Source organism: Hypanus sabinus, chromosome 31, assembly GCF_030144855.1.
Source record: "Hypanus sabinus isolate sHypSab1 chromosome 31, sHypSab1.hap1, whole genome shotgun sequence".
Taxonomy (NCBI): Eukaryota; Metazoa; Chordata; class Chondrichthyes; order Myliobatiformes; family Dasyatidae; genus Hypanus; species Hypanus sabinus.
The window spans coordinates 35,005,913-35,021,444 of record NC_082736.1 but is presented as its reverse complement, the minus strand read 5'-3'; the positions used below and the strand labels follow the sequence as shown (position 1 = coordinate 35,021,444).

At 47.9% G+C, this 15,532-nt stretch overlaps 1 protein-coding gene across 2 annotated transcripts in view; it reads right to left on the bottom strand.

Annotated features, from left to right (window-relative positions):
* Nucleotides 1-15,281, bottom strand: part of LOC132384074 (zinc finger translocation-associated protein-like) — a 53,595-nt gene extending 38,314 nt beyond the window's left edge. The window contains exon 1 of one of the 2 annotated variants that reach the window (XM_059955394.1): nucleotides 14,504-15,281. In XM_059955394.1, coding sequence (XP_059811377.1) covers nucleotides 14,504-14,588 — 85 coding nt within the window. In that variant the 5' untranslated portion in view covers nucleotides 14,589-15,281. The remainder of the gene's footprint in view (nucleotides 1-14,503) is intronic. The other variant, XM_059955392.1, reaches the window with a different exon arrangement.
* Nucleotides 15,282-15,532: the final 251 nt, after the last annotated feature.

Sequence of the window (15,532 nt, the reverse complement as noted above, 5' to 3'; positions counted from 1 at the left end):
CAACCTTCATCGGCCAGGGCACTGAGTACAGGTGTTGGGTCATCATGCTGCAGTTGTACAAGCCTCTGGTGGGACCACGATTGTGCAGAGTTTTGGTCTCCCATCTTCAGGAACGTGGCATCATACTGGAGAAGGTGCAGGAAAGGTTTGCTGCTGTGATTGTGAGCGCTTACAGAGAGGGTCTGGACAGGCTGGGACTCTCTGGAGTGAGCTTCTGGATACCGATGAGGGTTGGGCGAGCAAACCATCCCGTAAAAACCGCGAGTGACAGAAACACCGTCCCTGGGAGAGAAAGCTGGGCTGCACCTGGGGACAGCTTGAAAAACTGGCCCAGGACAGAGGACTCTAGCAAGCTGCTGCCAGTGGCCTGTGCCTCAGTAGAGGTAGGTGGGGGTGAAGAAGATGAAGGGGAGTCTAAACCCAGAGGTTTAAGGTGAGAGGCGAGGGGGGTGGATTCCAAAGGGACTGGGGGAGAAAGTACAAACTCCTTTCAGACACAAATAAAGCGGATGTTCAGTCTTTTCCCGAGGGCAGGAGACTCTAAATCTGGAGGACGTGGGTTTATAGTGAGAGGGGAAAGGGTTTTAAATCTGGAGGACACGGGTTTATAGTGAGAGGGGAAAGGGTTTTAAATCTGGAGAACGTGGGTTTATAGTGAGAGGGGAAAGGGTTTTAAATCTGGAGGACACGGGTTTATAGTGAGAGGGGAAAGGGTTTTAAATCTGGAGGACGTGGGTTTATAGTGAGAGGGGAAAGGGTTTTAAATCTGGAGGACGTGGGTTTATAGTGAGAGGGGAAAGGGTTTTAAATCTGGAGGACGCGGGTTTATAGTGAGAGGAGAAAGGGTTTTAAATCTGGAGGACGTGGGTTTATAGTGAGAGGGGAAAGGGTTTTAAATCTGGAGGACACGGGTTTATAGTGAGAGGGGAAAGGGTTTTAAATCTGGAGGACACGGGTTTATAGTGAGAGGGGAAAGGGTTTTAAATCTGGAGGACGAGGGTTTATAGTGAGAGGGAAAGGGTTTTAAATCTGGAGGACACGGGTTTATAGTGAGAGGGGAAAGGGTTTTAAATCTGGAGGACGTGGGTTTATAGTGAGGGAAAGGGTTTTAAATCTGGAGGACGAGGGTTTATAGTGAGAGGGAAAGGGTTTTAAATCTGGAGGACACGGGTTTATGGTGAGAGGGAAAGGGTTTTAAATCTGGAGGACACGGGTTTATAGTGAGAGGGGAAAGGGTTTTAAATCTGGAGGACAAGGGTTTATAGTGAAAGGGAAAGGTTTTAAATCTGGAGGACACGGGTTTATAGTGAGAGGGGAAAGGGTTTTAAATCTGGAGGACGTGGGTTTATAGTGAGAGGGGAAAGGGTTTTAAATCTGGAGGACACGGGTTTATAGTGAGAGGGGAAAGGGTTTTAAATCTGGAGGACGTGGGTTATAGTGAGAGGGGAAAGGGTTTTAAATCTGGAGGACACGGGTTTATAGTGAGAGGGGAAAGAGTTTTAAATCTGGAGGACGCGGGTTTATAGTAAGAGGGGAAAGGGTTTTAAATCTGGAGGACACGGGTTTATAGTGAGACGGTGGAGGACACGGGTTTATAGTGAGAGGGGAAAGGGTTTTAAATCTGGAGGACACGGGTTTATAGTGAGAGCGTGGAGGACACGGGTTTATAGTGCGAGGGGAAAGGGTTTTAAATCTGGAGGACATGGGTTTATAGTGAGAGGGGAAAGGGTTTTAAATCTGGAGGACGTGGGTTTATAGTGAGAGGGGAAAGGGTTTTAAATCTGGAGGACATGGGTTTATAGTGAGAGGGGAAAGGGTTTTAAATCTGGAGGACGAGGGTTTATAGTGAGAGGGGAAAGGGTTTTAAATCTGGAGGACGTGGGTTTATAGTGAGAGGGGAAATGGTTTTAAATCTGGAGGACGCGGGTTTATAGTGAGAGGGGAAAGGGTTTTAAATCTGGAGGACGTGGGTTTATAGTGAGAGGGGAAAGGGTTTTAAATCTGGAGGACGGGTTTATAGTGAGAGAGTGGAGGACACGGGTTTATAGTGAGAGGGGAAAGGGTTTTAAATCTGGAGGACACGGGTTTATAGTGAGAGGGAAAAGGGTTTTAAATCTGGAGGACGTGGGTTTATAGTGAGAGGGGAAAGGGTTTTAAATCTGGAGGACGCAGGTTTATAGTGAGAGGGGAAAGGGTTTTAAATCTGGTGGACACAGGTTTATAGTGAGAGGGGAAAGGGTTTTAAATCTGGAGGACACGGGTTTATAGTGAGAGGGGAAAGGGTTTTAAAACTGGAGGATGCGGCTTTATAGTGAGAGGGGAAAGGGTTTTAAATCTGGAGGACGTGGGTTTATAGTGAGAGGGGAAAGGGTTTTAAATCTGGAGGACACGGGTTTATAGTGAGAGGGGAAAGGGTTTTAAATCTGGAGGACACGGGTTTATAGTGAGAGGGGAAAGGGTTTTAAATCTGGAGGACGAGGGTTTATAGTGAGAGGGGAAAGGGTTTTAAATCTGGAGGACGTGGGTTTATAGTGAGAGGGGAAAGGGTTTTAAATCTGGAGGACGAGGGTTTATAGTGAGAGGGGAAAGGGTTTTAAATCTGGAGGACGCAGGTTTATAGTGAGAGGGGAAAGGGTTTTAAATCTGGAGGACACGGGTTTATAGTGAGAGGGGAAAGGGTTTTAAATCTGGAGGACGTGGGTTTATAGTGAGAGGGGAAAGGGTTTTAAATCTGGAGGACACGGGTTTATAGTGAGAGGGGAAAGGGTTTTAAAACTGGAGGACGCGAGTTTATAGTGAGAGGGGAAAGGGTTTTAAATCTGGAGGACACGGGTTTATAGTGAGAGGGGAAAGGGTTTTAAATCTGGAGGACGTGGGTTTATAGTGAGAGGGGAAAGGGTTTTAAATCTGGAGGACGTGGGTTTATAGTGAGAGGGGAAAGGGTTTTAAATCTGGAGGACACGGGTTTATAGTGAGAGGGGAAAGGGTTTTAAATCTGGAGGACGAGGGTTTATAGTGAGAGGGGAAAGGGTTTTAAATCTGGAGGACACGGGTTTATAGTGAGAGGGGAAAGGGTTTTAAAACTGGAGGACGCGGGTTTATAGTGAGAGGGGAAAGGGTTTTAAATCTGGAGGACGTGGGTTTATAGTGAGAGGGGAAAGGGTTTTAAATCTGGAGGACGTGGGTTTATAGTGAGAGGGGAAAGGGTTTTAAATCTGGAGGACACGGGTTTATAGTGAGAGGGGAAAGGGTTTTAAATCTGGAGGACGAGGGTTTATAGTGAGAGGGGAAAGGGTTTTAAATCTGGAGGACGTGGGTTTATAGTGAGAGGGGAAAGGGTTTTAAATCTGGAGGACGTGGGTTTATAGTGAGGGAAAGGGTTTTAAATCTGGAGGACATGGGTTTATAGTGAGAGGGAAAGGGTTTTAAATCTGGAGGACGCATGTTTATAGTGAGGGGAAAGGGTTTTAAATCTGGAGGACGTGGGTTTATAGTGAGAGGGGAAAGGGTTTTAAATCTGGAGGACACGGGTTTATAGTGAGAGTGGTAAGGGTTTTAAATCTGGAGGACGCGGGTTTATAGTGAGAGGGGAAAGGGTTTTAAATCTACAGGACACGGGTTTATAGTGAGAGGGGGAAGGTTTTAAATCTGGAGGACACAGGTTTATAGTGAGAGGGGGAAGGGATTTAAATCTGGAGGACGTGGGTTTATAGTGAGAGGGGAAAGGGTTTTAAATCTGGAGGACACGGGTTTATAGTGAGAGGGGAAAGGGTTTTAAATCTGGAGGACACGGGTTTATAGTGAGAGGGGAAAGGGTTTTAAATCTGGAGGACACGGGTTTATAGTGAGAGGGTGGAGGACATGGTTTTATAGTGAGAGGGGAAAGGGTTTTAAATCTGGAGGACGCAGGTTTATAGTGAGAGGGGAAAGGGTTTTAAATCTGGTGGACACAGGTTTATAGTGAGAGGGGAAAGGGTTTTAAATCTGGAGGACACGGGTTTATAGTGAGAGGGGAAAGGGTTTTAAAACTGGAGGACGCGGGTTTATAGTGAGAGGGGAAAGGGTTTTAAATCTGGAGGACGTGGGTTTATAGTGAGAGGGGAAAGGGTTTTAAATCTGGAGGACACGGGTTTATAGTGAGAGGGGAAAGGGTTTTAAATCTGGAGGACACGGGTTTATAGTGAGAGGGGAAAGGGTTTTAAATCTGGAGGACGAGGGTTTATAGTGAGAGGGGAAAGGGTTTTAAATCTGGAGGACACGGGTTTATAGTGAGAGGGGAAAGGGTTTTAAATCTGGAGGACGTGGGTTTATAGTGAGAGGGGAAAGGGTTTTAAATCTGGAGGACACGGGTTTATAGTGAGAGGGAAAAGGGTTTTAAATCTGGAGGACGAGGGTTTATAGTGAGAGGGGAAAGGGTTTTAAATCTGGGGGACGTGGTTTTATAGTGAGAGGGGAAAGGGTTTTAAATCTGGAGGACGCAGGTTTATAGTGAGAGGGGAAAGGGTTTTAAATCTGGAGGACGCAGGTTTATAGTGAGAGGGGAAAGGGTTTTAAATCTGGAGGACGTGGGTTTATAGTGAGAGGGGAAAGGGTTTTAAAACTGGAGGACGCGGGTTTATAGTGAGGGGAAAGGGTTTTAAATCTGGAGGACGTGGGTTTATAGTGAGAGGGGAAAGGGTTTATAGTGAGAGGGGAAAGGGTTTTAAATCTGGAGGACACGGGTTTATAGTGAGGGGAAAGGGTTTTAAATCTGGAGGACACGGGTTTATAGTGAGAGTGGTAAGGGTTTTAAATCTGGAGGACATGGGTTTATAGTGAGAGGGGAAAGGGTTTTAAATCTGGAGGACGTGGGTTTATAGTGAGAGGGGAAAGGGTTTTAAATCTGGAGGACACGGGTTTATAGTGAGAGGGGAAAGGGTTTTAAAACTGGAGGACGCGGGTTTATAGTGAGGGGAAAGGGTTTTAAATCTGGAGGACGTGGGTTTATAGTGAGGGGGAAAGGGTTTTAAATCTAGAGGACACGGGTTTATAGTGAGAGGGGAAAGGGTTTATAGTGAGAGGGGAAAGGGTTTTAAATCTGGAGGACACGGGTTTATAGTGAGGGGAAAGGGTTTTAAATCTGGAGGACACGGGTTTATAGTGAGAGTGGAAAGGGTTTTAAATCTGGAGGACGTGGGTTTATAGTGAGAGGGGAAAGGGTTTTAAATCTGGAGGACACGGGTTTATAGTGAGAGGGGAAAGGGTTTTAAATCTGGAGGACGTGGGTTTATAGTGAGAGGGGAAAGGGTTTATAGTGAGAGGGGAAAGGGTTTTAAATCTGGAGGACGTGGGTTTATAGTGAGAGGGGAAAGGGTTTTAAATCTACAGGACACGGGTTTATAGTGAGAGGGGAAAGGGTTTTAAATCTGGAGGACGAGGGTTTATAGTGAGAGGGGAAAGGGTTTTAAATCTGGAGGACGTGGGTTTATAGTGAGAGGGGAAAGGGTTTTAAATCTGGAGGACGTGGGTTTATAGTGAGAGGGGAAAGGATTTTAAATCTGGAGGACACGGGTTTATAGTGAGAGGGGAAAGGGTTTTAAATCTGGAGGACGTGGGTTTATAGTGAGAGGGGAAAGGGTTTTAAATCTGGAGGACGTGGGTTTATAGTGAGAGGGGAAAGGGTTTTAAATCTGGAGGACACGGGTTTATAGTGAGAGGGGAAAGGGTTTTAAATCTGGAGGACGTGGGTTTATAGTGAGAGGGGAAAGGGTTTTAAATCTGGAGGACGAGGGTTTATAGTGAGAGGGGAAAGGGTTTTAAATCTGGAGGACACGGGTTTATAGTGAGAGGGGAAAGGGTTTTAAATCTGGAGGACACGGGTTTATAGTGAGAGGGGAAAGGATTTTAAATCTGGAAGATACGGGTTTATAGTGAGAGGGGAAAGGGTTTTAAATCTGGAGGACGTGGGTTTATAGTGAGAGGGGAAAGGGTTTTAAATCTGGAGGACGAGGGTTTATAGTGAGAGGGGAAAGGGTTTATAGTGAGAGGGGAAAGCGTTTTAAATCTGGAGGACACGGGTTTATAGTGAGAGGGGAAAGGGTTTATAGTGAGAGGGGAAAGGGTTTTAAATCTGGAGGACACGGGTTTACAGTGAGAGGGGAAAGCGTTTTAAATCTGGAGGACACGGGTTTATAGTGAGAGGGGAAAGGGTTTATAGTGAGAGGGGAAAGGGTTTTAAATGTAGAGGACACGGGTTTACAGTGAGAGGGGAAAGGGTTTTAAATCTGGAGGACACGGGTTTATAGTGAGAGGGGAAAGCGTTTTAAATCTGGAGGACGAGGATTTATAGTGAGAGGGGAAAGGGTTTTAAATCTGGAGGACGTGGGTTTATAGTGAGAGGGGAAAGGGTTTTAAATCTGGAGGACACGGGTTTATAGTGAGAGGGGAAAGGGTTTTAAATCTGGAGGACACGGGTTTATAGTGAGAGGGGAAAGGGTTTTAAATCTGGAGGACGTGGGTTTATAGTGAGAGGGAAAAGGGTTTTAAATCTGGAGGACGTGGTTTTATAGTGAGAGGGGAAAGGGTTTTAAATCTGGAGGACGCAGGTTTATAGTGAGAGGGGAAAGGGTTTTAAATCTGGAGGACACAGGTTTATAGTGAGAGGGGAAAGGGTTTTAAAACTGGAGGACGCGGGTTTATAGTGAGAGGGGAAAGGGTTTTAAATCTGGAGGATGTGGGTTTATAGTGAGAGGGGAAAGGGTTTTAAATCTGGAGGACATGGGTTTATAGTGAGAGGGGAAAGGGTTTTAAATCTGGAGGACACGGGTTTATAGTGAGAGGAGAAAGGGTTTTAAATCTGGAGGACGTGGGTTTATAGTGAGAGGGGAAAGGGTTTTAAATCTGGAGGACATGGGTTTATAGTGAGAGGGAAAGGGTTTTAAATCTGGAGGATGCGGGTTTATAGTGAGGGGAAAGGGTTTTAAATCTGGAGGACGTGGGTTTATAGTGAGAGGGGAAAGGGTTTTAAATCTGGAGGACATGGGTTTATAGTGAGAGGGAAAGGGTTTTAAATCTGGAGGACGCGGGTTTATAGTGAGAGGGGAAAGGGTTTGAAATCTGGAGGACACGGGTTTATAGTGAGGGGAAAGGGTTTTAAATCTGGAGGACACGGGTTTATAGTGAGAGTGGAAAGGGTTTTAAATCTGGAGGACGTGGGTTTATAGTGAGAGGGGAAAGGGTTTTAAAACTGGAGGACGCGAGTTTATAGTGAGAGGGGAAAGGGTTTTAAATCTGGAGGACACGGGTTTATAGTGAGAGGGGAAAGGGTTTTAAAACTGGAGGACGCGGGTTTATAGTGAGGGGAAAGGGTTTTAAATCTGGAGGACATGGGTTTATAGTGAGAGGGGAAAGGGTTTATAGTGAGAGGGGAAAGGGTTTTAAATCTGGAGGACACGGGTTTATAGTGAGGGGAAAGGGTTTTAAATCTGGAGGACACGGGTTTATAGTGAGAGTGGTAAGGGTTTTAAATCTGGAGGACACGGGTTTATAGTGAGAGGGGAAAGGGTTTTAAATCTGGAGGACGTGGGTTTATAGTGAGAGGGGAAAGGGTTTTAAATCTGGAGGACACGGGTTTATAGTGAGAGGGGAAAGGGTTTTAAAACTGGAGGACGCGGGTTTATAGTGAGGGGAAAGGGTTTTAAATCTGGAGGACGTGGGTTTATAGTGAGGGGGAAAGGGTTTTAAATCTAGAGGACATGGGTTTATAGTGAGAGGGGAAAGGGTTTATAGTGAGAGGGGAAAGGGTTTATAGGGAGAGGGGAAAGGGTTTTAAATCTGGAGGACACGGGTTTATAGTGAGGGGAAAGGGTTTTAAATCTGGAGGACACGGGTTTATAGTGAGAGTGGAAAGGGTTTTAAATCTGGAGGACGTGGGTTTATAGTGAGAGGGGAAAGGGTTTTAAAACTGGAGGACACGGGTTTATAGTGAGAGGGGAAAGGGTTTTAAATCTGGAGGACGTGGGTTTATAGTGAGAGGGGAAAGGGTTTATAGTGAGAGGGGAAAGGGTTTTAAATCTGGAGGACGTGGGTTTATAGTGAGAGGGGAAAGGGTTTTAAATCTACAGGACACGGGTTTATAGTGAGAGGGGAAAGGGTTTTAAATCTGGAGGACGAGGGTTTATAGTGAGAGGGGAAAGGGTTTTAAATCTGGAGGACGTGGGTTTATAGTGAGAGGGGAAAGGGTTTTAAATCTGGAGGACGTGGGTTTATAGTGAGAGGGGAAAGGATTTTAAATCTGGAGGACACGGGTTTATAGTGAGAGGGGAAAGGGTTTTAAATCTGGAGGACGTGGGTTTATAGTGAGAGGGGAAAGGGTTTTAAATCTGGAGGACGTGGGTTTATAGTGAGAGGGGAAAGGGTTTTAAATCTGGAGGACACGGGTTTATAGTGAGAGGGGAAAGGGTTTTAAATCTGGAGGACGTGGGTTTATAGTGAGAGGGGAAAGGGTTTTAACTCTGGAGGACGAGGGTTTATAGTGAGAGGGGAAAGGGTTTTAAATCTGGAGGACACGGGTTTATAGTGAGAGGGGAAAGGGTTTTAAATCTGGAGGACACGGGTTTATAGTGAGAGGGGAAAGGATTTTAAATCTGGAAGACACGGGTTTATAGTGAGAGGGGAAAGGGTTTTAAATCTGGAGGACGTGGGTTTATAGTGAGAGGGGAAAGGGTTTTAAATCTGGAGGACGAGGGTTTATAGTGAGAGGGGAAAGGGTTTTAAATCTGGAGGACACGGGTTTATAGTGAGAGGGGAAAGGATTTTAAATCTGGAAGACACGGGTTTATAGTGAGAGGGGAAAGGGTTTTAAATCTGGAGGACGTGGGTTTATAGTGAGAGGGGAAAGGGTTTTAAATCTGGAGGACGAGGGTTTATAGTGAGAGGGGAAAGGGTTTTAAATCTGGAGGACACGGGTTTATAGTGAGAGGGGAAAGGGTTTTAAATCTGGAGGACGTGGGTTTATAGTGAGAGGGGAAAGTGTTTATAGTGAGAGGGGAAAGCGTTTTAAATCTGGAGGACACGGGTTTATAGTGAGAGGGGAAAGGGTTTTAAATCTGGAGGACACGGGTTTACAGTGAGAGGGGAAAGCGTTTTAAATCTGGAGGACACGGGTTTATAGTGAGAGGGGAAAGGGTTTTAAATGTAGAGGACACGGGTTTACAGTGAGAGGGGAAAGGGTTTTAAATCTGGAGGACACGGGTTTATAGTGAGAGGGGAAAGCGTTTTAAAACTGGAGGACGCGGGTTTATAGTGAGAGGGGAAAGGGTTTTAAATCTGGAGGACGTGGGTTTATAGTGAGGGGGAAAGGGTTTTAAATCTGGAGGACACGGGTTTATAGTGAGAGGGGAAAGGGTTTTAAATCTGGAGGACGAGGATTTATAGTGAGAGGGGAAAGGGTTTTAAATCTGGAGGACGTGGGTTTATAGTGAGAGGGGAAAGGGTTTTAAATCTGGAGGACACGGGTTTATAGTGAGAGGGGAAAGGGTTTTAAATCTGGAGGACACGGGTTTATAGTGAGAGGGGAAAGGGTTTTAAATCTGGAGGACGTGGGTTTATAGTGAGAGGGAAAAGGGTTTTAAATCTGGAGGACGTGGTTTTATAGTGAGAGGGGAAAGGGTTTTAAATCTGGAGGACGCAGGTTTATAGTGAGAGGGGAAAGGGTTTTAAATCTGGAGGACACAGGTTTATAGTGAGAGGGGAAAGGGTTTTAAAACTGGAGGACGCGGGTTTATAGTGAGAGGGGAAAGTGTTTTAAATCTGGAGGATGTGGGTTTATAGTGAGAGGGGAAAGGGTTTTAAATCTGGAGGACACGGGTTTATAGTGAGAGGGGAAAGGGTTTTAAATCTGGAGGACGTGGGTTTATAGTGAGAGGGGAAAGGGTTTTAAATCTGGAGGACATGGGTTTATAGTGAGAGGGAAAGGGTTTTAAATCTGGAGGACGCGGGTTTATAGTGAGGGGAAAGGGTTTTAAATCTGGAGGACGTGGGTTTATAGTGAGAGGGGAAAGGGTTTTAAATCTGGAGGACATGGGTTTATAGTGAGAGGGAAAGGGTTTTAAATCTGGAGGACGCGGGTTTATAGTGAGAGGGGAAAGGGTTTGAAATCTGGAGGACACGGGTTTATAGTGAGAGGGGAAAGGGTTTTAAATCTGGAGGACACGGGTTTATAGTGAGAGGGGAAAGGGTTTTAAATCTGGAGGACGTGGGTTTATAGTGAGAGGGAAAAGGGTTTTAAATCTGGAGGACGTAGTTTTATAGTGAGAGGGGAAAGGGTTTTAAATCTGGAGGACGCAGGTTTATAGTGAGAGGGGAAAGGGTTTTAAATCTGGAGGACACAGGTTTATAGTGAGAGGGGAAAGGGTTTTAAATCTGGAGGACATGGGTTTATAGTGAGAGGGAAAGGGTTTTAAATCTGGAGGACGCGGGTTTATAGTGAGAGGGGAAAGGGTTTGAAATCTGGAGGACACGGGTTTATAGTGAGAGGGGAAAGGGTTTTAAATCTGGAGGACGTGGGTTTATAGTGAGAGGGGGAAGGTTTTAAATCTGGAGGACACAGGTTTATAGTGAGAGGGGAAAGGGTTTTAAATCTGGAGGACGTGGTTTTATAGTGAGAGGGGGAAGGGTTTTAAATCTGGAGGACGAGGGTTTATAGTGAGAGGGAAAGGGTTTTAAATCTGGAGGACGCGGGTTTATAGTGAGGGAAAGGGTTTTAAATCTGGAGGACACGGGTTTATAGTGAGAGGGGGAAGGTTTTAAATCTGGAGGACGAGGGTTTATAGTGAGAGGGGAAAGGGTTTTAAATCTGGAGGACACGGGTTTATAGTGAGAGGGGAAAGGGTTTTAAATCTGGAGGACACGGGTTTATAGTGAGAGGGGAAAGGATTTTAAATCTGGAGGACACAGGTTTATAGTGAGAGGGGAAAGGGTTTTAAATCTGGAGGACGTGGGTTTATAGTGAGAGGGGAAAGGGTTTTAAATCTGGAGGACGAGGGTTTATAGTGAGAGGGGAAAGGGTTTTAAATCTGGAGGACACGGGTTTATAGTGAGAGGGGAAAGGGTTTTAAATCTGGAGGACGTGGGTTTATAGTGAGAGGGGAAAGGGTTTTAAATCTGGAGGACACGGGTTTATAGTGAGAGGGGAAAGGGTTTTAAATCTGGAGGACGTGGGTTTATAGTGAGAGCGGAAAGGGTTTTAAATCTGGAGGACACGGGTTTATAGTGAGAGGGGAAAGGGTTTTAAATCTGGAGGACGTGGGTTTATAGTGAGAGGGGAAAGGGTTTATAGTGAGAGGGGAAAGCGTTTTAAATCTGGAGGACACGGGTTTATAGTGAGAGGGGAAAGGGTTTATAGTGAGGGGGGAATGGGTTTTAAATGTGGAGGACACGGGTTTACAGTGAGAGGGGAAAGGGTTTTAAATGTGGAGGACACGGGTTTATAGTGAGAGGGGAAAGGCTTTGTTTTCACACTGATGGTGGTGGGTATAGCAAAAGGTAGTGGAGGGAACAACTGCAATGTGCAGGTGACATCTGGAGGGGAAAGGGTTAAAGGGATACAGTCCAAACGTGGGCAAAGCAGGCCGAGCTCGGGTGGAAATTTGGCTCGTGTTCCCGCACTGTTTAACACCACACTCTCCTATCGAACGCGGCCTGGGGAGGGGAGTGAGAGTGACGCAGGAGGAGACGTGTCAACTCCAGACCGCCTCCCCAATAGGATGATCCCAGCGGCAGGCGACTGCGCCGACCAGCATCAGTTTGCAGTAACTACACACTGGTCGCATTCATACAGCAGAGTCAGCTCCTTCCCAACCAACGAGCCCCAATTACACCCATACGACCAGTTAACCCACCACCCGTACGTCTTTGGACCGTGAGAGGAAACCCACACGGTCACAAATCCCTTCCAGGCAGAAGCAGGTATTGAACCCGGGTCGCTGGTTATGTATAATTCCAATTGGGCAGCGTACTGGTCAGCGTAACGTTTTACGGTACCAGCGATTGGGGTTCAATTCCCGCTGCTGTCTGTATGGAGTTTGTACGGTCTCCCTGTGACCGTGTGGGTTTCCTCCCACAGTCCAGAGGCCGACCGGTTAGGGTTAGTGAGTTGTGGGTATGCTACATTGATGCGGGCTGCCCACAGCACAATCCCTGCTGATCGGATTTGAAGCAAACGATGCATTTTTGATACTTAGGGAACAGAACCGTACAGACCCTCTTCGACCCACGATGCTGTGCTGACCTTTAAACTACTGTAGCGGCTAGCACGGCACTATCACCGCGTAGGAGTTCAGAGTTCAATTCCAACATCATCCGGAAGGAATTAGTACCGCGTGGGTTTCCTCCGGGTGCACCGGTTTCCTCCCACAGTCCAAAGACTGACCGGTTAAAAGGTAAATTGTCCCGTTAACCCCCTCAGTCTCTGCTGTCCAGAGAAAACCCAAATTTGTCCAGCCTCTTGTGATTCACCCACCTTAGGATGTGGGGGGGGGGGGGGGTCCCAACAGATCATGCAAACTTAAAGCAGGCTTTTCCAATTTCAATTCCACTTCCCATTCCCACATGTCAGTCCGTTGCCTCCTCCACTACAACGACGAGACCAGACTCGGGTTGGAGGAACACCTCAGTAGCCATGAACATCGATTGCTCAAACTTCCATTATGCCCCCCTTCACAATTCTTGTTTGCCTCTCTCACCTTACCTCCTCACCCTCTGCTGCTCCTCCCCCTTCTCTTTCTTCCACAGTCTTCTGTTCCCTCCTATCAGATCCCCCCTTCTCCAACGCTTTACCTTTTTGCACCAATCAACCTCCCAGCTCTTTACTTCACTCCTGCCCCTCTCCCGGTTTCACCAATCACCTAACACCGAGTAATTCTTCCTCCCCTCCCCTTCTTACTCTGACTCCTTCCCCTTTCCTTTCCAGTCCTGATGAAGGGTCTCAGCCCGAAACGTCAACTGTTTGTTCCCCTCCATAGATGCTGCCTGTCCTGCCGAGCTCCTCCGGTGAATTGTATCTGAGGCCCTCACCTGGTTCCCACAGATTGATGCGGCTACAAAGCAGGGAAGACAGTGGCGATATTTCATTAGGAGTTTGAGGAGATTCGGTTTGTCACTGAAAAACAATCAGAAACTTCTGCAGATGTACAGTGGAGAGCATTCTAACAGGCTGTGTCACTGTCTGGTCCGTGTGTGTGTGAGTGTGGTGGGGGGGGGGGGGTAAGTGACTACAGCACAGGATCAAAATAACCCGCAGAGAGTTGTAAACTCTGTCAGCTCCATCATGGGCACCAGCCTCCATCGTATCCAGGACATCTTCAAGGAATGATGCCTCAGAAAGGCAGCGTCCATCATCAAGAACCCCCATCACCCAGGACATGCCCTTTTCTCATTGCTACCATCAGGGAGGAGGTACAGGAGCCTGAAGACACACACTCAGTGATTCAGGAACAGCTTCTTCCCCTCTGCCATCAGGGAGGAGGTACAGGAGCCTGAAGACACACACTCAACGACTCAGGGACAGCTTCTTCCCCTCTGCCATCAGGGAGGAGGTACAGGAGCCTGAAGACACACACTCAGTGATTCAGGAACAGCTTCTCCCCCTCTGCCATCAGGGAGGAGGTACAGGAGCCTGAAGACACACACTCAACGATTCAGGAACAGCTTCTTCCCCTCTGCCATCAGGGAGGAGGTACAGGAGCCTGAAGACACACACTCAACGATTCAGGAACAGCTTCTTCCCCTCTGCCATCAGGGAGGGGGTACAGGAGCCTGGAGACACACACTCAATGATTCAGGAACAGCTTCTTCCCCTCTGTCATCAGGGAGGGGGTACAGGAGCCTGAAGGCACACACTCAATGATTCAGGAACAGCTTCTCCCCCTCTGCCATCAGGGAGGAGGTACAGGAGCCTGGAGACACACACTCAACGATTCAGGAACAGCTTCTTCCCCTCTGCCATCAGGGAGGAGGTACAGGAGCCTGAAGGCACACACTCAACGACTCAGGGACAGCTTTCCATCAGATTTCTGAATGGACGTTGAACCCATGAACACTACCTCACTATTTTTAATTCTATTTTTGCACTTCTTAAGTAATTTAACTAATATATACACACTCACTGTAGTTCTGTTCCCCCCCCCCATTATATTTAGCATGTATTGTAACACTGATGTAAAGTTAACAAGTTTCTTGACATATTAAACCTGATGTAGATGTAGTTACAAGGTAGCTTCTGTGCCTGCCTTCCCCCTCCCTCAGCGGAACACCCCCGCAGCCTCCCCGGCCTGCCGTGGCCGGCAGAGTCCAGCAGATGGCGCTGTTGGCCAGGCTCTGCCGATCCGAACAGATTCCCTTTGTTCAGGCTCCGTGGGGCCCTCAGCGAAGCTCCCTTCCCCCACCCCCACCCCACCCCCACCCCCCTCTGCCCCCTCGCCCACCCAGGCCGCCCCCTCCATCCACCTCCCCCTCTCCCACCTACCCAGGTCCGGCCTCTCCTCTTTGACCGTCGTGGGCTCCAGCCTCGGATCCGGCGGCAGGGCCACCACCACTTGCCCAGGTTCCATCTTAGTCCTGCAGGGCTCCCTGGCTCTGTGCGGGGAAGGGGAGAGAGAGGGAGGCGGACAGACACAGAGAGAGAGGGGGGGGAAGAGAGAGTTGGCGTGCCAGAGTCAACAGCAACTGCGGGAAACAGTGTGTCTCATCCCCCGACGGCAGTGGCCCGCAGGCTCTACAGGGAAACAGCAGTCAGCTCCGGCTCCCTGGCCTCTTCTTCGGTATCAACAGCAGCCAATGAGCTCTGGAGCCCCACCTTAGGGCCCCTGAGGCTCCTTTAAGGGCTCCGGGGGAGATTTAAAGGGAAAAGACGCAACGGTGGTGAAAGCAGTCAGAGCCTGGGGGTTGATGGTGTGGGTGGAGGGGGGAAGCAGCAGCTCGTGAAGCACAGACGGTCACACACAGGAGCAGCCCGGAGGAAGAGGACTGAGAGACCGGCTCCTGATGCCAGGGCGCCATCCCTTCACCTCCTCCTCCCTCCCCGGGATCAGACCTCCCCATTTCCTCTTTGCTCACATCTGAGGACGTGCGTCTGTCCCTCACTACCCCGAGGTGTCTACACTTCTCTGGGCTGGGGGCGCGGTGAAGAAACCAGATTACCAAAGTTCAAAATAAATTTGTTATGGGAGTACACACGTCACCGTGCACAAACCCGAGATTCGTTTTCTTGTGGGCATTCACAGTAAATACAAAGCAACACGACAGTCAGTGGAAGAGCGCACACAACAAGACAAGCGACCAGTGTACAGGAGGCAGCAATATCATGGGGGGGGTGGATATGCAACTGTAGAAGGCTTCACCCGTTTCCCCACCCTCAGTGACGTGGCGGGTACATACAATTTAAGAAATATTTAAAAACTAAGAAGGTTCACACTGCAACCTGCGGTGGAATGCCTCTTTTTGCGTCGGTGACCAACGCAGCCCGAGGACTGTGCTGGGGGGGGGCAACCCGCGA